This window comes from Microtus oregoni, unplaced genomic scaffold (genome assembly GCF_018167655.1).
Source record: "Microtus oregoni isolate MIOR12 unplaced genomic scaffold, Mior012 000026F_ref0000081, whole genome shotgun sequence".
In the NCBI taxonomy this organism is placed as follows: Eukaryota; Metazoa; Chordata; class Mammalia; order Rodentia; family Cricetidae; genus Microtus; species Microtus oregoni.
In genome coordinates this window covers 24,944,649-24,971,765 of record NW_024543085.1, presented here as the reverse complement: position 1 = coordinate 24,971,765, position 27,117 = coordinate 24,944,649, and the positions used below count along the sequence as shown (strand labels likewise).

Below are 27,117 nucleotides of genomic sequence, written 5' to 3'. Positions count from 1 at the left end.
TGTTTATAAATGTATGAAGCATGATGCAGAATTTGAAACTTATATTAGTAATTAAGATTGTACTAAAATTAATTTCTTTTTCAATTGCCATGGCCACAACCCTGGGTGAAATTAGAGGCACCCACTTGAGAACTGATAGTTCTCAAAGTCTTTTGACATTTAGGACAATCTGACATTGTGTAAAAACACAGTGTGTCAGTCTCTGTTAGTGGCATAACTCACTCATGACAGGACGACTCGGTGGAGCCATAGCTTAGCTTGCTATTTAACTTGAGGTTCATTGAAAGTCATGTCTGCCATCCTGGGACAGACCTAAGCTTTCTGACAATCTCCATGACAGCACCTCAGGGAACTGGAGAATATATCTGACACTCTCCTTCTCCACTGCCACAAAAGTAACTGTTTCTGTGGTCTGTGTTTCAGAAAGCTTCATTCCCTTTCTTCTCTGCATTCTGTAATCACAGCTACCACCACATCTAAACCCGTCCTCCCAAATTTATTTTACATCTCCACCTCTAATGCCTACATTAGGCCTCTATGCTCCTCACTAGGGTGACTGCAACTGTTTATTATTTCTGTCCTTGCCCAAGACATCCAGTGTTGCAAGCCGGAATGATTTAAGAGAAGTCTCTAAGGAGCGAAAAGACAGCCACTTAAAACAGTTTCTGCACACTTACCATATGTTAGGCAATCTCTTGAGGACACAAAGATGTGTGGGGTGTTGTTTTTGTTAAACATCAAGTCTTTTCTCCAGCTGGTGAGGACTTCTCTCAGTCTATAGACTCTATAGAATACGCTTTTCTCTTTTTCCTACAGACTTTAACAGTTGCTGCCTTTGCCTGGAATAATATGTTAGTTTCTTAGACATCTATCAGTCTGGTCTTAATTTAAAATATTTTTAGGTGATCATCCCAGGCCTTTCAATCTAGAGTGTTTTTTTTTTCTCTCTCTCTCTAATGACGGGATCTCATAAATTTCAGATTGGCCTCAAATTTACTAAGTATCCAAGAATGACCTTGAACTTCTGATCTTCTTGTCTCTAACTCTCAAGTGCTAGGATTAGAGGTGTATGCCACCACACTTTGTCTTAGGTGGTGTGCGGGATCAAACCCAGAGCTTTGTTCATGCTAGAGAGTTCTCTACCAACTGAGCTAATCCTCTAGTCCATGTTTCAGTAACCATTTTTACTTTATACGCGTGAGTGTTTTTCCTGCATGTATGTGTATGCACCATGTTCATGCCTGGTGCCTGAGGCGGTCAGAGAGGGTCCTGGAATTACAGATGCTCGTGTACCACCATGTGAGTGCTGGAACCAAACAAGAGCAACGCATTGGTATGAAACTCTCAGTCCCCTGGAACTGGAGTTAGAGTTGTAAGCTGCCATGTGCATGTTAGGAATTGAACCTGTGGGTCCTATGGAAGAGCAAACTAGTGACTAGTGCTCTTAACCACTGAGTCATCTCTCTAGTCTCTGAGTTCTTTCTTTTTGACTGGTTTTGGTTGTATAGCTAAGAAGCTTTTGCGTAACCCAAGGTCATGAAGTAACACCTCTTTTTTTTTTTTTTTTTTTTTTTTTTTGGTTTTTCGAGACAGGGTTTCTTTGTAGCTTTGGAGCCTGTCTAGATCAGGCTGGTCTGGAACTCTGCCTGCTTCCGCCTCCCGAGTACTGGGATTAAAGGCGTGTACCATCACCGCCCAGCCATACACCTGTTTTCATTTAAGAATTTTAACTCTTACATTTAAGACTTATGATCTTTTTTAAAGTAGAGACAGAAGTCCACTGTATTGAAGGCACTGTTCTATGGCTGATAAAAGACATCACAACCAAGGCAATTTATAAAAGAAAGCATTTAATTAGGGGCTTGCTTGCAGTTTAAGAGGTCTAGACATGACAACACTCAAGGCAATGGAGCAGTAGCTGAGAGCTATATCCTGAAGAGAGAGAGGAAGAGAGAAACATTGGCCCTGGTGTGGGCTTCTGAAAACCTCAAAGTTCATCCCTAGTGACAGACACACTTCCTCTAACAAGGCCACACCTCCTAATCCTTCTAATCCTATGGAAGGATTCCACTCTACCACGACTCAGCATTCATATAAGCCCATGGGAGCCATTCTCAGTCAAACCAACACCCCACCTGCTTTTGCTTAACTATAGTCAGCGAACTTTCTTACTCTCTATTGAATTGCTTGGCTTTTTGTTTGTTTGCAATTCCACTGTGAAATTCAAAGAGATTAGAGGCCAAGGTGGCCTTACTAAATCTTTTCTTCATAGATGAATTAGATAGCTGAATAACTAAGTTTCTTTTCTTTGCTAACAATTATAACAAGGATGCTAAGTTTTTTTTTCTCACATATTGGCAATTTAAAGTTTCTTGACAATAACAATTTGGAAGTGCACAACCACAAAGGAATGTGAAGTTTCTACAAATATTTAAAAGGTTTTGCAGCAAATCTGATCTGGAATCACATTCGCACTTTCATTTAAGAACCTTGTGACCCTGGGCAAACCAATTACCTTCATTCTCTTCTTTAATTAATTTCTTCCTTTTCCTAAGACAAAGTGTCACTATGTAACACAGTGCCTGAAACTCAGCATGAAAACAGGCTGGCTTCAAACTTGCAGCAATCCTCATGTCTCTGGTTCCCAAACGCTGGGATTACACGTGTCAGCCAGCATGAACGACCTTAAATTCTCATCTTTTTTTTATTATTATTAAAAATTTCCACATCCTCCCCTCCTCCCATTTCCCTCCCCCTACCTCCACTTCTCCTACCCCTCCATCTTCAGTCCAAAGAGCAGTCAGGGTTCCCTGCCCTGTGGGAAGTCCAAGGTCCTCCCCCTTACATCCAGGTCTAGGAAGGTGAGCATCCAAACAGACTAGGCTCCCACAAAGCCAGTACATGCAGTAGTAACAAAACCCAGTGCCATTGTCTTTGGCTTCTCAATCAGCCCTCACTGACCGTCACGTTCAGGGAATCTGGTTTGATCACATGCTCCAACAGTCTCAGTTCAGCTGGCCTTGGTGAGCTCCCATTAGTTCAGCCCCTCCATCTCAGTGGGTGGATGCACCCCTCTCGGTCCTGACTTTCTTGCTCATGTTCTCCCTCCTTCTGCTTCTCATTTGGACCTTGGGAGCTCAGTCCATCGCCCCAATGTGAGTCTCTGTCTCTATCTCCATCCATTGCCAGATGAAGGTTCTATGGTGATATGCAATATATAGGCTATAGGATAAGGCCATTTCAGGCTCCCTCTCCTAAGCTGCCTAAGGAACTAGCTGGGGACATCTCCTTGGACACCTGGGAACCCCTCTAGAGTCAAGTCTCTTGCCAACCCTAAAATGGCTCCCTTAATTAAGATATCTACTTCCCTGCTCCCATATCCATGCTTCCTCCATCTCAACCCTCCCACTGTTGTGGGAGCTGCAGGCTGCTTCCCTGCCGCCCCAGCTCCCAGCTGCCTGGCTAGCTTATGCCCCAAAACAACAACAGACAAATTGTATTCTTTTAAACATGGCTTGGCCCATTATATCTAGCCTCTTCTCGGCTAACTCTCGCACCTGGACTAGCCCATTTCTAATAATGTGTGCGCTTACCGCGAAGATTCTAGCCTACGTCCATCATGGGTCGGAGCTTCATCGTGTCTGCCCTGGCGAGGAGCTGCATGGTGTCTGTCTGAGGCGTCTTACCTCACTTCCTCTTCCTCCCAGCATTCTGTTCTGTTTTCTCCACCCACCTATGTTCTAACCTATGAGGGCCAAGCAGTTTCTTTATTTTTTTAACCAATGACCTTCCTCCATCATCCCATTCTCCCAAGCTCTCCCCATCCTCCCCTTCTCACTTTTCTCTCCCCATCTCCCCTTACCTCACCCCACCCCCAAGTTCCCAATTTTTGCCTGGCAATCTTGTCTACTTCCAATATCCAGGATAACTATACATTATTTGTAATAGCCAGAACCTGGAAACAACCTAGATGCCCCTCTATGGAAGAATGGATAAAGTGTGGAATATATACACGTTAGAGTACTATTCAGCGGTAATAAAAAAAAACCAATGACATCTTGAATTTTGCATGCAAATGGATGGAAATAGAAAACACTATCCTGAGTGAGGTAACCCAGACCCAAAAAGATGAATATGGTATGTACACTTGTAAGTGGATTCTAGCCATAAATAAAAGACATTGAGCCTATAATTCGTGATCCTAGAGATGCTAAATAAGAAGGTGAACCCAAAGAAAAATTCTCATCTTTTAAAATGTTTTACCAGGGTGGTGGTGATGCATGCCTATAAATCCCAGCAATCCGAAGACACAGGCAGGTAAAGCTTAGAGTTTGAGGCTAACCTGGTCTACAGAGCTAGTTCCAGGACAGCCAGTACTACAGAGAGAAGCCCTTTCTTGGAAAACAACAAACAAAAAGCAAAGTTTTAAGGGCCGGAGAGTTGACGGACTTGCTCTTGTAGAGGATCCAGATTCAGTTTCCTGAACCTATATGTTAGCTCACAACTGTCTATAACTCCCCCAGTACCAAACAGCCACCGTAGTGCAAATAAACACAAATGCAGGCACAGCCCTCAGACACAGAAAAAGAAACCTTTGAAAGGTTTTCAAGAAAAAGAAGGATTTATCTTAGAAGGCTGTTAATCTGTAATTATAACGTTTTACACACTGTCAACATTAATCAGATAGTAATGGTTATTTTTAGGGCAGCAGCAATATTGGGAAACTTCTTTGTGTGTGTGTGAACTGAGAATTGCTAGACTATTGATTTGCTTTTTATTTATTTTTAAATTAATTTTTTTCCAAGACACAGCTTCTCTGTGTAGCCCTGGCTGTCTTAGAACTTGTAGCATGAATAATAAAAACTCAGATACAGATACTGGGGTTCAACCTGAGGATCAGAAAAGCAAAGCAGTCAAGCCACTAAGAGAGCTCTTAACTCTATGAAATCTTCAGACTGAAAGAACACGAGTTCCTGTCTCATCCGCTTTATATTCCTCTCTAGTGCTGGGATTAAAGGCGTGCAAAATCACCACGCTGCCTAATATGGCTAACTAGTGTGACTGCTGGGATTAAAGACGTGTGCCAACCATAGCCTGGCCTGTATGGCTGACTAGTTTGGCTGTTTTGCGTTCTGATCTTCAGGTAAACTTTATTTATTAAAATACAAATGAAATATTACTATAGGAACTCGCTCTGTAGACCAGACTGGCCTTAAACTTAGAGATCTACCTATCTGCTTTTGCCTCCAGAATGCTGAGATTAAAGGCGTGCACCACCACCATTGAGCTGCTTAAAGACATGGTTTCCTGTAGCAATGGCTAATGGTGAACTCCTCTTGATGGTCTGTCTTCCAAGAGCTGAGATTACAGGCCCCCTCCATACAATCCAACAGAGTATTGACTTTTTATATAAGAAGAAAAGTATATTACAAAAGCAACATCCAATATGCAAATGACCCTAGAGGGTAAGAACCTGAAACAGAACAAGAATTTTTTTTTTTTAAATGTTAAGATCTTAGTAGGAAAAAGGACAGGCTCATTCTGGATTTATTCAGTGCGGCACACGCTTCAGGTGTGAAAATAGTAATTTGGTTAAGTGTACCTAGTGTGATTTTAATGAGAATCAGCGTAGGTACCGTGTCTTAAGTGACCTTTGACTATGCAGTACACTATAGATAGTAGGACCTTAGAGACAGTAGAACAGGAAGGACTGACTCCCTGGAGAGGGCTGCGGAAGTAGGAAACGGGAGGAAAGACTTTGGATTCTTTGTCAAGGAGATAAGATTAGGTCAGGGACGTGACACAAGTCGCTCTTAAAGCTCCAGTAAGACGTTAAAGACCTAGGTAACTACCTTGTGTCCCATCCTTTCAGTTCTCCTGGTCCGGCAGGGTCACTTCCGGGAGGAGGCGGGCAACAAGAGGAGGCGTGCCGGGAAGGAGGCAGTCTGTAGCGCACCAGACGGAAGTGTGCTAAGGTATATGGGCGGCTGCTTCCGGTCTGGTAAAGCTCTGTTTCAGGATCGCTGCGTGGTTTGTGTCATGCGGTGATAGGCCTCAGAGATCTAGGCGGGAGGTGAGGAGCCAAGAATCCGTGTCCGGACTCCAGAGACTGGATTCTAGCAGAAAGACAGGACAAAAGGGATCCGGGAACCTGAGACGACCTATCCGCTGTTTCCGAGGGGGCGACTTCCACGAGGAACCTCCCCCCCCCTTCCCTGGTAACGGCCAGAAAGGAGGAGATGGCGCCAGTCAGGGAGCGGCTGTGGCCGAGACAGTGAGGAATCGTGAGAGGCGGAGCAGCAGGGAAGCCTCGGAGTCGTCGCTGTCACCGCCGCCGCCACCACCATGGAAGGAGCCAAGCCAACATTGCAGCTCGTGTACCAGGCAGTGCAGGCTCTTTACCACGACCCAGATCCCAGCGGAAAGGAGCGCGCCTCGTTTTGGCTTGGGGAGCTGCAACGTTCGGTGAGGGGCGGGAAGTGGTCGTTCTGCAGCGCGTGGCCGGGGCCGGGTGGGCTCTAGGGTTGAGTGTGAGCGAGGCGGTTGGCCTGGGAAGAGCCTCTTTCCGTAGAAGCTGCTGCTGTGGGGTGGGGCTGAGCGGCCACATCTCTGCCGCCTTTCAGAAACTGGTGGCCCCTGATCGGCCACGAATTGGTCCTTCCGCTATCTCGTAGAATCCGATTTGTAATTCTGTACTTTTCGCTTGTGGCATGGATCTAGCCCCCTCCATCCCCCCCCCCCCCCGTTTACGTTCCGCCATCGCTTTTGCTTTTTAGGCCGTGCCTCTCTGTTTTATCTTCCTTTAGCCAAAGTCAGCCCCAAATGCTTTCCCATCTTTCACATCAGGATGCTTTTGCTTCACCTTATCTGTCCAAGGGATTCATCTGGCAATTTCTTCCCGGTGGTAGCCTTACTTAAACCGATTTTTACTCACGTTATTCTCGAAATTTCTCAGTCTTCTAGATTCATATTCATGACTTTTCCCCTTGCTTTGAAGTGCAATATAATATTTAAAAAATTAATTATTGTTTCAGGAAATCTTTTGTTGTATATTGGATTCTTACCTTATTTCCTCCACCTGTGGGTTCCTATTTGTAAGATGGGTATCGTAACTGCTTTAATTAGACCATATAATTATGTGAGCAGGTGGTGGAGTGTTTGTGTTATATCTGTTATATTTCCTCATGTTTAAGTTTTTTAGTTCATGTAACTTTCTTGACTCACATTTTGTATTTTCTCTCTTGATTTTCACCCTCACTTTTGCTGTTTTATGTATGTATTTTGGTTTTCGAGACAGGGTTTTTCTGTGTAGCCCTGGCTGTCCTGGAACTCACTCTGTAAACCAGGCTGGCCTCAAACTCAGAGATCCGTCTGCCTCTGTCTCCTAAGTGCTGGGATTAAAGGTGTGTGCCACCACCGCTCAGCTTTGCTATGTTTTATTTTTATGAGTTAGTATGGGTGCTGATTTTTTTTGTTTTGTTTTGTTTTTTCGAGACAGGGTTTCTCTGTAGCTTTTGGAGTCTATCCTGGAACTTGCTCTGGTAGACCAGGCTAGCCTTCCTTGAACTCACAGAGATCCGCCTCTGCCTCTGCCTCCCTAGTGCTGGGATTAAAGGCAGGCACCACCACCACCTGGCATGGGTGCTGATTTTGCTGACAGTGTATAGGTTTTAGTGTATGAGCTGTGAAATTTTTTGAAAACTGAGGAGTCTCATACAAACTGACGGACTAAACAGTAACCTTTATTTTTTGTTTTTGTGTGTGGTGCTGGAGATCCAGTCCATCCCTAGCTCTCCTCTCCCTTTAGTTTTGCATTTCATACCCACAAGTATATTTTTGTTTACTCTAACTCATAACTGATACTTAACGGTGCTCTTCTCTGGTATAAGCCCCGAGGATGCAAGTACATAGTTAAAAAAAAAATGCCACTTTAACTTTGATCTGTGTGTGTAAATGGGAGACCCAAGTTCTTGCTTACATAGTGGGAAGACAAGATTTTGTTGTGCCTGGTGGCACACGCCTTTAATCCCAGCACCCCAGAGGCAGAGGCAAGAGGCTCTCTTGAGTTTGAGGCCAGCCTGGTCTACAGAGAGTTCCAGGACAGCCCGGGCTACACAGAAACCCTGTAACCAAAACAAGAAAAAAGATTAAATTGCGGCTTCCATGTAGGTAGGGCTCATGTAGTTTTTAGTTCTGTAGTGAAAGGAGTTACAGTTCTCTGATTTTCATAGTTTCCTAAAATATAAATAACCTACTAAAGTCAGGACAGGGCTTCCCCCATAAACCTGGTAAGTGCATTTTAAATCAGTACTGGAGTGCTTACAATGGACAAAGAACTTTTTTTTTTTTAAAGATTTATTTATTTATTATGTATACAACATTCCTTCCATGTATGCCTGCAGGCCAGAAGAGGGCACCAGATCTCATTACACGTGGTTGTGAGCCACCATGTGGTTGCTGGGAATTGAACTCAGGACTTCTGGAAGAGCAGTCAGTGCTCTTAACCGCTGAGTCATCTCTCCAGCCGGACAAACAACTTTTGGATGTTGGTAATTGAAAGCAATCATCTGTGATGATTAAATGTAATATCTTACAAGAGCTATGAGAAGTTCAACATATATCTTCTGTTATCACTTTCTTAAGCTATCCCCCTTTCTGTCCCATCATTCTCTGTTGCATCTTTTCGTTATCATCATAGAATTTCAACAGGAAGACAGGACATATTTGACAAAATGCTTAGCAGAGAGAGTTTTTCTGCTTTTTTTTGTTGTTGTTTTTGTTTGTTTTGTTTTGTTTTGTATCTCTTAGCTCTCTTAGCTGTATCCCTAGCCTTCTTTCTTTTTTATTTTGACACAAAGACTTGCTTTCCTTTACCATGCCAGGGCAGAGTTTGTTATAAAGTACTTCTTATAAAGTTATAAAGATCAGAAGAAATAGTATTGTAACAAACTGTTATTTTTATGCTGGAAGAACTGAGCAGGATAAGTATAGTTACTTGGTTTGAGGGGGAATGATGAGTTTCTGGTGACCAAACTTGAGGTCCCTTGCAATGACAGTTGCTGGAAGAATGAATTTACTGACTCCTTTTCTGGGATACCCTATTGACCAAGCCAACTGGAAACCAGGGGACATTGAAAAAGTCAATTCAGGAGAGCCTATTGATAGTCAGGCATAGTGATGCAGGCCTGTAATCCCAGCACTGGTAGACGGGAGGCAGGTGGGTCTCTGAGTTCAAGGTCAGCTCTGGAGATCAAGGACAGCTAGTTAAGAGACCCTGCCTCAAGGGGGAAAAAAAGAAGGCTTCCTGGAGCAGAAAAGATAATAAAAAGGGTAAGAAAATACTACACAGTTACACCTCACCATTTGGGCAACTTCAGCATTAAATTATTGATTGTGTGTATATGCGGATACACCTGTGGACATCAGTTTTCTTCTGACTCGTGGGTTCTAGAGATCTAACGGAGGCTGCAGGCTTGACAGCATGTGTTCTCTCACACGCTAAGTATTCTTACACGCTAAGCCATCTCATTTGCCCCACATGAGCATTTAAACGGACAGGTCAGGTGACATTTGAACTTCTTGATTCTTTTATTTTCTTCAGGCCACAAAGTTGTACTTTGAATCTTGTCATTACCGAAAAGCTCCAGTCTCCAGGTCTCTACTCAGACAGTCTTCTCTGAGCACAATCTGCTATTTACTGTTTCCTGGCTCAAGAAGTTTAAGTAACCCCATATTTGATGGGTTTTGTTTGTTTGTTAGTTTATTTTTCGAGACAGGGTTTCTCTGTGTAACATCTCTAACTGTCCTGGAACTTGCTTTGTAGACCAGGCTGACTTTGAACTCACAGAAATCCATCTGCTTCTGCCTCCTGTGTGCTGAGATTAAGGGCTTGTGCCACCACTGCCTGGCCCATGCTTGAGTATTTACTATTTTGAAATCTTAAGTAATTTCAATTTTTATCAAAATTTCAAAGTTTTAGCTTTTTTTTTCTGCTCAGTGAGCAATATGCTTTTTTTTAAAGTTTATTTTGTTTTCTATATACCTAAGTCATTTGTTCCCAAATGTCCATAGTAGGTGTCCACTTTATATTTTCATATTAATCTGTTTTCTTTGTTGGCTGAAGAAGACTGTGTGGCCCTAAGATCTGTCAACCCCAAACATAGCCCTCAGTTCAAAGACAGTTTATTCTTGAATGGTCATAGTCCATAAACATGCATCAGGGTACCCTGAAATGTGTTCTATTATGGAAGTGGTTACATGAAACTGTACGAGTTATAGAACAAGTAAGTGGGGCTGCAGATAATGGCTCCGTGGTTGAGTGCTTACTGTTCAGGGGATCACTGTTGGCTTCCTCCCACCTGCCTGGCACCTCAGAACTGGCTGTCCTCAAGCACCAGGAGATCTGCTGCTCCCTTCTGTTTGCATACACACAAACACACACACACACTCACACACAAATAAGAATAAATAAAAAGAACAAGGAAAGTCAAATCAAAGAATTTACGGAATACATTAGTTGGGCATTGGATGATCGGGTTATAGAAAAGAAACAAACTGTTGAGTTTTTGTTTTTTTGTTTGTTTGTTTTATAGGGGTTTTTGTAGTTTTATTTTGAGACAGAGTCTTGTTGTGTTTGGCCTGGAACTTGCTATATTTACCAAGTGGCGTTGAACTCATGGAGACTTGCCTGTCTTTGCTTCCCCAATGTTTGGATTAAAGGCATGTGCCACCACAATTGGTTCTACAGTAGGCTTTAGGTACTATCTGATGACATTTTTAATTTATAGCCTTTGGATTGGTAGAAGTTAGTGGTCTGGTAAGAATATACCTTAAAGGTCAGAAGGCAGTGCATGCTGTTGTGGGGGCTAAAAATAGCCCAAGATAATTTGACTCTGTATCTGCAACATTCCAACTTTCTGTGATCAGAAGTTGTTTCCCTGTGTAATAGTAACAGTTCTAGCTGTCCTGGAACTACCTTTTGTAAACCAGGCTGGCCTCGAACTCAAAAGGATTCTCCTGCCTCTGTCTTCCAAGTGCTGTGATTAAAGGTGTGCACCACTACCGCCCGGCTGATCAGAAGTTCTAATTAGTTGTTTAGCTTTATAGAGTCTTCAACACAGGTAAGAGGTTTTGTTTATTGTCCTTCCATTTCTCTTATGTGCGCAGGTTTATGTGTGTGGGGGGGAATGTGAGTACATGCAGATAAAGGCCAGAGGACAGCCTTGGGTGTCATTTCAGGAACTGATGTCTGTCTCCTTTGAGAGAAAGTCTCATAGGTATAAAACTCACCAACTAGTGCTAGACTGGTTGGCCAGCTGAACCCTCACTTCTTCATGCTGGAATTGCAAACTGGTGCCTGGCTTTTTATTTGTATTTATTTATTTTTGTTGTGGGTTCTAGGGTTCAAACTCAAACCTTATATATGTGTATGTGTATATTTTCTTTTTCCTTTTTTTTATTTTTTAAGTAAGTACTTCCTAGACTGAGGAATTATTTTTAGCTTTTTTTTTTTTTTTTTTAAATAAAAACCTTGAGGGGATGAGGGCGGAGTTTCACTCTGTAACCCAGGCATCTTTGAATTCTTGATCCTTCTGTCTCTGTCTTCTAACTGTTAGAATTATAATGTATCACTGTACTGTTGTCTTAACTTTTCCTCACTTGCTTTTTAGGTAAAATAGGGAAGGGGGTAGTAGTTGGGATAGGATCTTGCTACATAATCAAGATTGGCCTACATCTTATTTTGTGTCCTAGGCTAGTCTTGAACTTGAGTTTCTTCTGCCTTAGCTTCAGGATGGGCTGCAGTCCATGGCATCTCTCACTGTCTTCATGTTGCTCATTTTTTCCTGGGCCACTTTTACTTTGAGTAGAGTCCTCTAGTCTGCCTGGAGATTATAAGCTAGTTGCCAGTGTCCCATTTGCTAGGTAGGGGAATGAGGGCAGGTGGTGGAGTTCAAGGTTTTCATTAATCTTTTAATTTCAGATAATATTCCTGTCCTTACCTGTGTCTTTTCTCAGCAATCCAGAGTCCTGCCAGAGTAAAGCACAGGTTAACCTCTTAGGATAGGAGGATAATAGTCCAGTGGCCCAGAGTCAAGGAGAACATCCAGGAATCTCACTGCTGCTTATACGGAGCTGGGTATCTGCCTTTCGTTGTACCTGGTGTTTATAATTCTCAGCTATAGGATTCATCCTGTCCCCAGGCAGATTTCAGCTATTTTTAGGTCTGTCCATTAAGATAGTTTATGTGTTGGAAGACTGTAGTCGTGCACACCTTTAATCCTGGCCGAGGCAGGCTGATTTCTATGATTCCGAGATAAACCTCGCCTGCAGAGTGAGTTCCAGTACAGCCAGGGCTATGCAGTGAAACTCTTGTCTTGAAAAAGTGCCTCCCCCCAAAAAAGTTTTTGCAGTTTTGTTGTTATCTGTTTCCATTGTCTTTGTCATGTGGGTTTTGCCTTCTTTTTTTGGACAGTGTCTCTTTTAACTCAGGATGGCCTTGAATCCTGCAACTACCTTATCCTCCTGCCTCAGCTGGACAAGTGCTGGGATTACAGTGTGTTCTGTCAAGTCCAGCTAAAATAGGTTTTCTGAAGAACCTTTATTCATTACTCTACAGACTTTTTCACCAAAATCCTTGGAACTCTTCAGACATAGTTACAGTTTCTGGTAAGCAGATATCACTGACAACTCCAAAGTGTTTTGAAAAGAAACTAAGTTATTTTGAATCAGATCTTAAGGAATCCTTATGTGATAGCAGTTTGCCTGTTTTGAAAATACTTAGTGGTTTCCTTTGGCCACCTCTAGTATATATACGGAATGAGTAGACAATTTAGAAAGCTCTGGGGAACACAGAGTGTCTCTCTCTAGGGCTAGTAATTATGCTGCTTAGTTGTTTTATGTTGGTTCTTTTACAGAGATAAGCTGTGTGTGAGAAGTTGTCTTGAAGTTATAGTTCAGGCTGATGCTATGGCCCAGTTGGTGGAGCGCTTTTCTAGCATGCGTGAAGCCATGGGTTTGATCCACAGCTCTGCATAAACCAGGCATGGTGAATCATGCCTATAATGCTAACTACTTAGGAGGTGGAGACGAGGAAACAGTCACATACTGAGTTTGAGGGCAGCCTGGGCATGAGACCCTATCTTAAAAATGTCAGAGACAACTGTGTGATGGTGACTCACACCTTTAATCCCAGCACTTGGTTGGTAGTTCAAGTCAGCCTGGTCTACAGAGAGTTCATGACAGACAGGGCTACACAGAGAAATTCTATCTCAAACAAAAACAAAACAACAACGACAAAACCAAACCAAAACAAAAGCCAGAGAAAAGTAGGCTCTGTGCTCTTATCTGGAAACTGAGTAGGTGATGAAAAGCATATTTAAAAAAATTGAAATAAAGTCAGTTATGCTTTAATGGTCTCGCTTAGTATTTTTGTGTATGATTTGTCACATGTCAGTGGAAATTTTCTCCCATAGCATGTCAGAAAGGTTATGGACCATGGCTTTCAGCTTCTGGTTTCTTTTCCGGTGCTTTTCCCTCTGGAACTTTATTTAGGAGGCAAAATAGTAAGAAGCAAGTTTTTCTGCATATGTGGTGTAGCCCTGTGCTTGTCACCTGCACAGTCACACACAGACGTTTTCAGAATCTCTTTCTTTAGGTCACTGGATGGTTCATTTTCCTTCGTTAGCCCGCCGTGTTTCTTCCAGGAATTCTCATCATACTGAGTGTGTACCAGGTCAGAGACAGATGATCTAGATTCATGTCCCAGTCTCACCGCTTACTAAATATGTGACTCACTCTCCATGTTCCTTTGGCTTCCTCTGCCTTGGTTTCCTTGTAGAGTTATGGATGACTCCAAAGCAGCTGTCCTACAAAGTCTTCACCCTAAATGAATGATGACTTCCCCAGCCAGACAAAGGAAGCCACCTGAAATTCTTTGAATCTTCCGCTTAGTTCTAATACCTAGACCTTTGGTTTGTTCTAGCAGCTGTAGTTAATAATTTAGTTTATCTTTTACATGTTTATTTTTGTGCTTTTGTTTGTAGCTTCTAGTTAAGTGACCTTTAAAACATAACTTGATTTTGAAATGAAGCCCTTTTAAAAAAGAAAAAATGTTTCTATATAACTTCTGAAGGTCATTTAGTGTAATGAATATAGGAATGAATATTATATGCTTCTCATTGGAAGAGACTGAGAGAAAAAGGCTACCTTGCTGATCTCCCTGGATCATTCCATGTGGAAGCCATTAACCAGGCATGGCTATAAGTGAAATGAAAGCTGAAATAAATCCATTACATTAATTGGACAGGGTATACATGGTTTGGAATCTTAGAGACTATGTGTGAATTTGTGATGGTGTTTTTGTGGATGTGGTTGTCTGTTTTCTGGTGCTATTCATTTTTACCTGGATTCATTCATTTCTGGTCCACCTGGTCCAGTTGATAGTTTGATCTAGAACTTAAAATCGTCAGGGCACTGCTACATTTTCTAATTACAACACAGGTTTTTCGAGACTTTTCCAGGTATTTATTCAGCTTTTATTGTGTTAATGTTTATGAGGAAAATGAAAAGTGTATTTCATGGGTTTAAAAATATTTATTATTGTGCATGTATGGGCACTCAAATAGGTCTGTGCACAACTTTTGGGAGTCTGTGTTTTTACCTTAAATGGATTGGGAGTTAGAACTCAGCTGGTCAGGCTTGTGCAGCCAGTGTTCTTACCCACTGAACTGTCTTGTTGACTAGCTTTTGTGGATTTTTAGATATTTATTTATGCCAGATGTGGTGGTGCACACCTTTAATCTCAGCACTCAGGAAGCAGAGGCAGGCAGAGAATTTGAGATTAGCCTGGTCTACACAGTGGGTTCCAGGACAGCCAAGGTTATATAAAGAGACCTTGACTTAAAAATATATTTATTTTATTTTTATTATTTGTGTGTGTTTCTGTGTGTGAGTAATTCAGGTGCCCACATTTGCCAGAAGATGGTGTTAGATTCCCTGGAGCTGGAGTTAGAGGTGATTGTGAGCACCAGATATGGTTGCTAGGAACTGCATTCTGGACTTCCATAAGAGCAGTATTTGATCTTAACCATTGAGCCATCATTTTATCTCAGTTTTTTTTTGGAGACAGTCTCTCTCTGTATAGATCTGGTTGACCTGGAAGTTGCTATGTAGATCAGGTTGACCTGAATGTACAGAGATCCTCCTCTCTCTGCCTACCAGGTGCCAAGATTAAAGGCATGCAGCACTGTTCCCAGCTATTGCGGATATTTTTGTGTGTGTGAGGAGAAATTCAAAACAAAAATTTGCCATTTTAGCTATTTTTGTTGTTTTGCTTTGGGACAAAATCCCACTATGGAGCAAAAGACTGCCTGCCTTTGAACTCATGCTCTTTCTCCTCAGTCCCAGCAGTCCTAGACTACAGGCTTTGCCTAGTCTAAAAAAATAGGTTTGTATGGCACCTGCACAGGCCAGAGAGGGCAGCAGCTCCCTGGAGCTGAAATTATAGGCAGTTGTGAGCTGCTGTCCACTGCGGTGCTAGGAATCCAACTTGGGTCCTTAGAAGAGCAGCGAGCATCCCTAACATGGGCTAGCTATGTCCTTCGCCCACCTTGTAGTCATTTTTAAGTATGTAGTTCAGTGATATTAAGTATACTGACATTTTGTGACTGTTGCTACCATACATCTCTAGATTTTTTCCTAAAATAAGATATACTCATTAAAACAGAACTAGTCCCTGTTCCCCTTTTCCACAGCAATCTAATGTCTTTGAAACCAGTGGCTGTCTGGAATCAACAATTTTGTGGTGTTACAGACTTTCTCACATAGCATAGTGTTCTCAGAGCTTATGCGTGAAGTCCCTGCTTATTTCTTTTGGGATATATGTTCAGAAATAGAATTGATAAATCACATGAGTTTTTGTTTTTAATTCTGGTAACTGTCTTAGGTTTTTAGAATCTTTGGTTCTAATTGAGTTTAATAGCAGTATAGGAAGTTTGGGTACATCATTACTCAGACTTTGTTGCCATCTTCCACAGCTCGCACCACAGTGCTGGACAGTCACCAGTGCTTTATGGTTGTCCAGGTGAAGGAAGCCCAGACAGAAGCTTCGCTTGTCTTTACTGGAAAGTCACGTTTCTGTTACACGGCAGGTTTGTAGCGGCAGGAATCCCTTTAGACACTACACATTTTCCTGCCTGGTATACCTTTCAAAAGAAAGTATTAGGAAACAAATCTTTCTTTTTCTTTTGATGAGATTTTTGGTAGCAGAACTTATGTTTTTTACTTATTTTTCTCCTTGATCCTGCAGCACAGTTCCTTGTTCTCAGTGTGCGCATTGTTTCTTCATGCTTTGTCTCATTAATAGTGTAATGACATTTGAACAGTCATCGCCAAAACAAGAGAGTATATGAGTGAATTTGAAAATAAACATTTTTGAAAATTCAGAGCCTTATTTATTTATATTAAGACAAGATTTCACTATGTAGCTCCTTCTGGTCTGGACCCGGCTATGTAGACCAAGCTAGTCTTGAACTCACAGAGATCTGCCTGCTTCTGCTTTCTGAGTGATGGAAGTAAAAAGACCCTACCGGGCAGGGCTCAAATCTTTTTAAACACAGTAATTTCATAAATAGTACCCTATTATCACATCTCGCATTTTAAAAACATTTTTATTTATTTTTGGCTTTTCAAGACCTAGTTACTCAGTGTAGCCCTGGCTGTCCTGGAACGAACTCTGTAGATCAAGCTGGCCACGAACTCACAGGAATCTATCTGCTTGTCTCTCTCTCCCGAGTGCTGGGATTGAAAGGTGTGTGCCATTGCCTGCCCTCAACATTTATTTTTATAAGTTTAAAATTTTTGATTCTCAGTTTTGTTACTATGGTTAATATGCAGAGTAAACTTTTATGAGTTCAGCAGGAGGTATATAGTTCAGTTGTGGAGTGCTTGCCTAGCATGCACAAAGAAGCCCTGGGCTCACATCCCAACAATGCATGAACCCAGGTGTAGAGGTGAATGTGGTGTAGTAACAGTACTGGGTATATGGAGGCAAGAAGTTCTGCAAGAAATTCAAAGTCGTCTTTGGCTCTGCTGTGAGTTCCGGATACTGGGGGCTACAATGGAATTTGTTCTCAAAAAAAAAAAAACCCTCCTGCTAATGAGATGTGCCTGCTGCCAAGTCTAATAACCTGAGTTCAATCCCTGGAACCTGATCTAAAGGAAGGAGAAACGGATTCCAGCCAGTTAACCTCTGATCTCCACTCAGGTGTAATGGCACACATGCATGTAAACACATATAATAATTAAAAATGTGATAAAAATTTTAAAATTTCATCTTATATTTGAATTATTATACATTTCCTTAGGTTGGCAGGAATGAAAGTAAATAGGTGTTCTATATTTTTGGCTTTCAGGAAGTCTTCTTCCCTGGACTATGCTTTCAACAAATGGTTCTTCCACCTTGACAGTCTCTGAAGAACAGCAAGTGGTCGCAACTGTTGCTTTCTCTATAGCCCCAGCTCTTTTGACCTTAATAACTATGGGAAGTTGAGATTGCCTAGCAACTCTCATTTAATAATTTTATCATTCATTGATTGGTTTTCCTTTAAAATGCAGCAACCAGAGACTTTGATGTTACTTTTCGTGTCTCATTGAATATCTTATTTCCAGAAACTCATTTTCTGTTTGTCAGAGCTCTTGGGTTCTCTGAAGGATTTCAAGTAGTTCTATGTAAGTTGTTTTTGTGAAAGACTAATTAACAGCCCTGATTTGAGTCTAAATCTTGGCAGCTAATGACTCCTTTAGCTCCTGTTTGGCTGTGTGCTTGCATTGTTGAGGCCTGCTGAGTGATTTTGGTTGATTTGGCAGTTTTAGAGCCGTTGGTATAGCAGTGAGTCCTGGAACAGCAGTGCATCAATAAAGAAGAAAAGAGGCAAGTACGGTGCAGATATGCTGTGAAGTCTAATGAAGGACTTGGTGCATGCTAGGGAAAGGGTTGCTGAGCCATAGCCTGCCCCGTATTCATCACAGAGTCATGGAAATAGCCTTTGAAAGAAAAGACTGTAAAGGTCTGTTCTGCTGCTGTGTGAAGAGGGAGATTGGAATTAGACCTTAAATGGAACGTGTTCTCTTGTTGCAGTCTCTTTGAAATGTGCTGCTAGTGGGAGCTGCAGCTTCCTGCTGACTCTGAGCCCCAGGCTTCGGTTGAGATGGCCCTTTGAGAATGTGGAGCTTAGTCCAAGCCTGGATTTCAGTGGGTAGCACCTGGCATCTGTGGCTAGAAAGTCCTTGAAGTGTAAGTGCTTTATTCTCTCCTTGTAAAGAGTCCTCTTTATCCTCCTTTATCTTTCTTTCTGCAGCGTAACAGGAGGAATGGTGAGCCATGTACTCTAGCATCCATGGAGTCAGAATTTGGTTGGCTTGGTGACCAAAACAAGATAACTTTTTACTGTTTATAGCTACAGCTCCTAACCCCTCCCAGCCACTAGAATGCAGAAGCAAAGAGTGAAATGATAACTTATTGCCTCTTAACATTTAGTGTTGGCAGTTTTGAGGGTAGAGGGGTTAGAAGCTGGGTTTAAGCCACCATGTGGTTGCTGGGAATTGAACTTAGGACCTCTGAAAAAACAGTGCTTTTAACCCCTGAGCCACCTTCTAGCCCCAGATGCTGAGTTTGACCTCAGGACCTTATACATACATGCTGGGCAAATGCTCTACAACTGAGCTGTATCCCTAACGTCTACCCCACCCCCAGCACTGGCATTGAACCTTGGACCTCATGCATGATAGGCAAGTACTCTACCACTGAGCTATATCCCCAGATCTTTTTTTCTTCTTCTTTTAGTTTTTCAAGACAAGGTTTCTCTGTGTAACCCTGGCTGTCCTGGAAACTCATTATTTAGATTAGGATGGCCTTGAAGTCACAGAGATCCACCTGCCTATGCCTCCCAAGTGCTGGGATTAAAGGCATGCATCACCACCACCACTGGGTCCCAGATCTTTTCTTACTTTGTAGTTTGAGACAGACTTTCAGAATTGTCCAGGCTAGATTAAAAAACCTCTGTATAGCCAGGAAGGCTTATTGTTTTAAACTAACAATTTATGTAGTAGTGTTTTTGTTTTTTAACATTTATTTATTTATTATGTATACAATATTCTGTCTGCATGCCTGCATGCCAGAAGAGGGCACCAGACCCCATTACAGATGGTTGTGAGCCACCATGTGGTTGCTGGGAATTGAACTCAGGACTCTTTGGAAGAGCAGGCAATGCTCTTAACCGCTGAGCATTAACCATCTCTCCAGCCCGTGTTTTAGATTTTTGAAACGGTCTCATAGAGTAGGCTGACCTACTCCTATGTAGCTCAGGATGACCTTAAGATCCTGTTTCTCAAAAAAAAAAAAATCTTGTTTCTCTTCCCTACTTCTGTCTACTCAGCACTGGGAGTATAGGAATGCACCCCCATTCTTGGCATTTAGTAACTTTGATTGTCATTTTCCTTAGGTATTTTGCATGTGATTCTCATATTAGTTTTATTCTAAAAGACAGATATTAGGAGGGAGAGGTACAATCGAGTAGTATACAAGGCAGCTTTAAGACTTAAATGCTAGATGAGTATGGTGGCTACAACGGAAATCCCAGTACTAAGCCTAAGGTAGGGAGATAGTCAGGAGCCGAAGATCAGCCCGGGCTATTAAGTGAGACACTTTCTGTGTCTTAAAAATTAAGTAAAAAGGTATTTGGAACTAGAAAATAGCTCTTCTTTTCTTTTGGTTCTGCTCTGAATTTTTTTGTTGTTGTTGTTGTTTGTTTTTGGTTTTTAGAGATAGTTTCTCTCTTCTGTCCTGACTGTCCTGGAACTTGCTCTGTAGATCAGGCTGGCCCCAAACTCCCTGCCATTGTCTCCCAAGTATTTTTACGGGAGTAAAATACTTTTACTCCTGGGAGGTTATTTCCTAAGGTCATTTACCCATAGAATTGTCTTAGGAAATGTTTATAGCTGTTCTCTATAGTTTTCATCACTAAAAATCAAACAAAATTCAGGATCCATTCTGGCAAAGCCTATGCAATTCTACAGATGAGAACAGGAGTCTCCTGGGTTGGAGACAGCTCAGTGGATGAAGCGCCTGCTGTGCAAGAGCGAGGACCCGAGTTTGCATTCCCAACCCCCACGTAGATCTGGAAGCAGTGTGTGCTTCTGGAGTCAGTGAACTCTGTGACATCATGGGAAGTGAAGACAAGAATCCCCTAAGCTTGTGGTTCAGCTAGCCTGGGCTGCGCAGTGGTGAGCAAGAAACCCTGTCTCAACCTAGAAGGTGAAGAGCACACCTGAAGTCCTGTGACTTCCACAGAGGCACCATAGCACTGCTGCACTTGCAGTCATGAACACACACACGTCAGATTCTTCTGGTGCTTCTGTGTCTGTAAAGACCTGATGTGCTTGCTCTGTTGCCCTTTCTCTATTTACATATTTTAAACTCTGGTGTCGTAGTTATTCTTAATGTATAAGTGTCTCATATCTAGGAGAGCATATGCTGCATGTTTGGGAAAACTAAGAAGTATCATAGAAGCTAGGTGTAGCTGTGCACGCCTTTAATCTCAGACTCGGGAAACAGAGGCAGGTGGATCTCTGTAAGTTTGAGGCCAGCCTGGTTTATAGAGTGAGTTCCAGGACAGCTAGGGCTGTTAGACAGAGGAACTCTTGTCTTAAATAACAAAAACAAAAAGACAGAAGAGATGATTGATACCTTTTTTTGTCATACTTAACAATGTAACGTGTACTTTATACAAAGCTTATTGTGACCTAAGGATTTCTCTATGCTTTGGGGAAATGCAGAGATAATTAAGGTTGCTTTTGTGTTTTGAAGATAGCTATGGCCTCTTAGAATATTCCCAGTATGGAGGGTCACAGTTGAGCTATGAGAGTCAAGGGTACAAATAAAAGAACTTATTATGCTAGAGAGAGCTTTTCTGCTGTTATTTTGTAAAAATTAAGGGTGGGGCTCTTTTGATCTCACTTTTTTTTTTTTTTTTTTTTTGGTTTTTCGAGACACGGTTTCTCTGTGGCTTTGGAGCCTGTCCTGGAACTAGCTCTGTAGACCAGGCTGGTCTCAAACTCACAGAGATCCACCTGCCTCTGCCTCCCGAGTGCTGGGATTAAAGGCATGCGCCACCATCGCCCGGCCTGATCTCACTTATTTTATAATTTATTATTTGTGTGTGTGTGTGTGTGTGTAGAATGTGAATGCGTTTGTGTGTCACACAGTGCATGTATGGAAAGCAGATGACAACTTTGTAAGGCCAGTTCTTTGTCTTGATGTGGATTCTGGAAAGTGATCTCAGGTCGTCTACCATTTCTCTTTTTTAAATTACATTTTGACACAAGGTCTTACTAAGTTGTCAGGCCGTCTTGAATGTTTCATTCTCTTGCCTCAGTCTCTTAAGTACTGGTATTACAGGTATGTACCACCATGTCTGGTATCCAAAGGTTATTAAAATCAAACAACAAAACAAATTCCAGAATTATGAAAGGTTCAGGAAAAATAAATCTCTTTGCCCTTTATGTTTGCTAATTTGCATTCCTGTTCCCAAGTTAACCAATTTGCCCAAGGCAACTTAATTTTGTTTTGTTAGGCTCCCTTAATTTTTATTTATTTTTATATATGTATAGGTTTTTTCTTGTGTGCATATCTGCATCACATGTGTGCCTGGTACCTGCAGAGGCCTGAAGGCATCAGATCTCCCAAGACTGGAGTACAGCAGGACTTCATTGTGGGTGCTAGGAATCAATCCCAGGTTCTCTGGAAGAGCAGTCAGTGCTTTTAACTACCAAACCTTCTCTCCTTATTTTTTAAATATCTACTTTTAAAGAGGCAGAGATAGTTAAATCAGAAATAGATATAATTAAGCTGGATGCCGTAGCTTATACACCTAAGGCAGATGGATTTCCATGAGTTCAAGACAAGCCCAAGCTCAAAAAAAACTGCCCACCTTCCTCCCTACCTCCAGTTGCCAGTGACATCAGTCTCTGTATCCTGGGACCCCATGCAATTGTCCACCCTCAGCATGATGCCCTATAAAAGAGAGGAGATGGAATTAAACCATCCCCAATCATCGGAAGATTTGGAACCTCACTGGAAGTGGGTATTGTTGGATTGTCAAATGTTGGGAAGCATACCTTTTTCAATATGCTAACCAGCAGACAGCTTCCCATTCTGTACTATCCACTCCAGTGAGAGTAGAGTTCCTGTGCCAGTATTGCAAACCAGCAAAGGTTACTGCCTTTCTAAATGTAGTGGATATTGCTGGCCTTGTGAAAGGAGCTTACAATAGGCAGGTGCAGTAAATGCTTTTTTTTTTTTTTAAATCTCGTATTAGTGCCTGTGATGGAATTTAATCTAACATACTTTTGAAGATGATAGATGATATCATGCATGTTGAAGGAAGTGTAGATCCCGCTTGAGAGGCAGAAATAGTACATGAAGAGCTTCTGCTAAAAGATGGGGAAATGATTGAACCCATTATAGATAAAACTAGAAAAGGTAGGTGTCAGAGGAGATAAGAGACTGAAGCTCAATCTAGGCAGTGGTGACTCATGTTTTTTTAATGCCAGCACTCAGAGGCAGTGGCAGTCAGATCTACAGGGCAAGTTCCGGGGCAGTCAAGGTTACACAGAGAAACCCTGTCCTAAGAAAAAGAAAAAGTGAAGCCTGAAGATGATATGATATGCAAAGTCAAATTCTGGGTTATAGATCAAAAGAAACATGTTCGCTTCTCTTATGTTGAATGCTGAGGAGAGACACAAGTAGCTAGAAGTAGGAAAGTAAACAGGACACAATCTGCTTTGCCAAAGATCAGCATGCCAACTAGAGTACTTTTTTTTACTGCAGGCCCATATGCAATGTGTGCATGGACCATCAGGAAAACAATGAAGGCTTCTTAGGCTGCAGGAAAGATACACACAGATTTTGAAAAGGGATTCATTATGGCAGAAGTAGTACCCTGATTTTTAAAAAAGAGTTTATGAGTGTTCCCCTGGGGTCAGTCCTGCAAAGCCTCATCCAGATCTCTGTCTAGCTCTTGAGTGCTTCCTTCGTGATGGGTGGGAGTGCAGGGATGGACCAGTGAATGAGTACCATGTTTACAGACATGCTGCTTATTGTTGTTATCTCCATGTGTGCCCTTGCTCACTGAGGCATCCTGATTTACAGGATAGGCTAATACGAGAGATTGAAGGCAGAAAAACAATAAAAAATTAGAGAAGGAAGCTATAGCATAATTTGCTGTTCAATCTCTCTCTCTCTCTCTCTCTCTCTCTCACACACACACACACACACACACACACACGGGGGGGGGAATCTAAAGAACAATAGAAATCTGTCAATGGTAGGAATGAAAGCCATGTTTGCGGTTGGCTTTTGCTGCCTTAATGGGAATGTATAATTCCATATTTGATGGTAGAGCCATAGCAAAGTTCCCCTTCACCCTACTTTCTTACATCTAAGGATTGTCTCATTAAAACCTGCTGGGAGATGACACTTTGATCTTCCTGTGTATTCTCTGTACTGTCAATTTGACAAAACATCCAGAAGATTGTTGGCCTTGTCCCTTCACAAGCTGCCACCAGCCAGGCTGATGGAGTTCTTGCTCCCCACGCCTCAATCTCCTTTTGGGAAGTTCCCTTTTATTTTTATTTTTTTAGTTATAAACTGATTGGCCCATTAGCTCAGGCTTCGTATTAGCTCTTATAACTTATATTAGTTCATTATTCTAGCATATGTTAGCTACATGGCTCGGTACCTTTTCAGCGGGGTGAGTCACATCTTCCTTCTTCAGTGTCTGGGCAGGACTCAGAAGGTCCCTTTTAAAGAGAACAGAATTCTTTATTTTCTGTCATACTTTTTTAGATATCACATTAGACTGGCAAGGTATCTGGCTGCAATCTAGTTTTGAGTTATTTCTCTGCTTTTTGGCTATGATCAGAATGAGAATGGCACCTAAATAATGGGATAGTGCTTTTGGTGATGGATGACTTTGTTTTGTTTTATTTTGTTTTGTTTTTAAGATAGGGTTTCTCTGTAGCTTTGGAGCCTATCCTGGAACTAGCTCTTGTAGACCAGGCTGTCCTCTCCCGAGTGCTGGAATTAAAGGTGTGCGCCACCACTGCCCGGCGATGACTTTTTAAGTGAACTTGTTAAATTTGGGTGATTTTTATGTAACCCCAAATATCATTTTTCTTGTTTTACATACGTGTTTTTGTGGGACTGATGATCAAGCCTGATGTGTACCATATACCATAGAAGCAAACTGTCCATGAGCCCTAGCAAATGGGTGAAAAACGGTTTGTATAACAAAACTTAATTGGAGTTACTTGTTGTGTTTTTATTTGTTTATTTATTTTTTTTTTTTTTTGTTTTTTTCGAGACAGCGTTTCTCTGTGGTTTTGGAGCCTGTCCTGGAACTAGCTCTTGTAGACCATGCTGGTCTCGAACTCACAGAGATCCGCCTGCCTCTGCCTCCCAAGTGCTGGGATTAAAGGCGTGCACCACCACCCCCGTTTGTTGTGTTTTTAAAAAGCCACATATGTCCCTTATGTTTAATAATTTTAACTGTTTTGTTTACAGAGATGTTTGATTTTGTGCATATTTAAAAAACAATTTCTGTAATCTGAACGTAAGGATAAGCATTTAATCCTAAAGAGCTAAAATAAAATTTTGTCATGTGTTTTTTTTACCAGAAAGAAAGAAAAAAAAGAGGAAGGTTCTAAAAATGCAGTCAAGGTTGCAGTAAAATAAAGACAAGGCAGAAATTATACTGTTAGAAATATCTTCTTTAAATTTAATACATCTCAGCAAACAAAAAAGAAATACATTTTAGTTATTGCGCAGATAAATGTACAACTTCCAGAAGGCAAATATGTTTTTTTTATTTTTTAAATTAAGGTTTCTTAAAATGGAATGGACAAAGTTGGGAATGGGAATTTTCTACAAACAAATTATTTTTGTTTTAAAATTACAGAATAAGTTTTGTATAACAAAACTTAATTGGAGTTACTTGTTGTGTTTTTATTTGTTTATTTATTTTTGTTTTTTTGTTTTGTTTTGTTTTGTTTTTTTTGAGACAGCGTTTCTCTGTGGTTTTGGAGCCTGTCCTGGAACTAGCTCTTGTAGACCAGGCTTCAATGAAGTTGAAGTTACTATACACGAATAGCTTTGTTTTTCACATGATTATGATCCTACTCCAAATTTTAGAAGCTTTTCAATAGCCATATTTTATGATACTTCATTAGTCTTCATCATGCATACCACCAAGCCTGACACATTTGATAGTGAGGACTGTGTGGCTTATTGAATCTATAGATATTGCATGTTTTACAGTAGTTCAGATGGCTAGACTCAAAGCATTGGACACAGCCGGGGATGGGAGGAAGGGGGAGAGGCAAAAAAAAAAAAAATCCCAGTTCCTTTGTGTACAGAACTATCTTCCTTAAATTTAGCCACAATTTAATGTATATGGGAAGCACTCAAGAGACTAAGCTAGGAGTGTTAGGAAATCCAGGCCAGCATGGGCAACATAGCAAAACTTATTCTGGAAACAAACAAAAAATTAAGATTAAAAAGAAAATGATATAATGGAAGATTGTGTAGTTGTATGCATATACTATGCCATTTAATAAAAGACATGAGCATCTACAGATCTTGGCCCTGGAATCAATCCAAGGGTAGAAGGACAACTGTTTTCTCTTGCAGATTGGCAGCTGGAACCATGCTTGATGAGATAAAAATTTGATTTCTTTGGCTGGGTGGTGGTGGTGCACGCCTTTAATCCCAGCACCTGGGAGGCAAAGGCAGGTGGATCTCTGAGTTCAAGGCAGCTTGGCCTTAGAACTAGTTCTAGACAGCTAGGACTGTTACAGAGAAACCTTGTCTTGAAAACACCAAATAATAATAATAATAACAACGATGGTGATGATGGTGATGATGATAATAATAATGATAACAATAATAATAATAATAGTAATAGAAAAGAAAAACTAATTTTGGTCTCTTTGTCGTTTTGGTCGTGTAGTTCATCCAGAGGCACATGATATCTGGTTGTCTGTTCTGGTTAGCTACTACTGTGAAGCATTACCCTAAAACAAAAGCTGGTTTATTGTATCTTATACTTGGTAGACAGGAATTGTTGCAGGGGTTCTTGGCTTATAATCATGCTCACTAAGATATCCACTTAGTCATTGGGCTGGTTTGGAAGTTTTGAGACACATGCTAATAAGACACTAGTAGAAGAGAAACCCTGTCTCGAAAAAAAAAAAAAAAAGACACTAGTAGAAAGGCCTAGAAAGTTAGACTTAGCCAGGCCCTCTTGTTCTTTGTATAGTCTCAGGGCCTTTCTGAGTTTCCCCACAAAGAGAGTTGTTGAGAATTCCCATGTGGCAATTGGTTCTCAGAATAATGCTGAGAAAGGTGGCAGAATTTCTGAACTTTTGAAGTCCCACATCACTTCTGCTGTGTTCTGTCAGGTACACAAATTACTCAAGGCCAGATCATATGAAAGGAGAGGGAAAATAGATTTGGTCTTTAATCTAGAAATAGCATTGAGTTACAGTTCTCTTTTCACCATCCATTTGCTTGTTTTTTGAGACAGAGTTCTCCGTGTAACAGTCCTGACTGTCCTGTAAACCAGGCTGGCTTGAACTCGCGCTAATTAATCTGCCTCTGCCTCTCAGGTGCTGGGATTGAAGGCTTGAATGGCATTCCCCATTCATTTTTGATAATGTACTCTGTTGCCAAGTCAGTGCTAAATCATTGTTCTGGTATGCATTTAAAAATGTTAGTTGCTAGAATACTTCTATGAAGGGATCCCTTCGTCTCTGCTTCCCTGTGTGCCATCACACCCAGCTTTGACCCTGATGCTGGGGACAGAACTCCAGTCCTCATGCTTGCGTTTTACTGACAGTGCCGTCTCCCTAGGCCATCTCTTTATTTCTTTTCCCCTCTTTTGTTTGGTGGCAGGAGGGTGCTGGGGGTTGAACACTCACCACTGAACTACACTCCTGGCTTTTATTTGAAGTTCTGTATTACATCTGTTCTAAATTTTGGGTTGACAAGACATAGAGGGTAGT

The 27,117-nt window shown here is 41.5% G+C and overlaps 1 protein-coding gene and 2 pseudogenes across 5 annotated transcripts in view; all 3 read left to right on the top strand.

The window, feature by feature from the left end:
* The first annotated feature begins 5,980 nt into the window (after positions 1 to 5,980).
* The window catches only part of Tnpo3 (transportin 3), a 77,259-nt gene continuing 56,122 nt past the window's right edge, over positions 5,981 to 27,117 (top strand). The window contains exons 1-3 of one of the 5 annotated variants that reach the window (XM_041675402.1): positions 6,340 to 6,465; positions 18,137 to 18,292; positions 24,272 to 24,336. Coding sequence is in view for 2 of the 5 variants with exons in the window: in XM_041675399.1 (XP_041531333.1) it covers positions 6,346 to 6,465 (120 nt within the window). In the remaining 3 variants the exon portion in view is untranslated. Of the gene's footprint in view, positions 6,466 to 8,416; positions 8,550 to 12,616; positions 12,667 to 18,136; positions 18,293 to 24,271; positions 24,337 to 27,117 lie in introns of those variants that run through there. The other 4 variants (XM_041675401.1, XM_041675399.1, XM_041675400.1 and 1 more) reach the window with 4 other exon arrangements.
* On the top strand, positions 19,600 to 22,788 carry LOC121463243 (annotated as a pseudogene).
* On the top strand, positions 23,124 to 25,768 carry LOC121463242 (annotated as a pseudogene).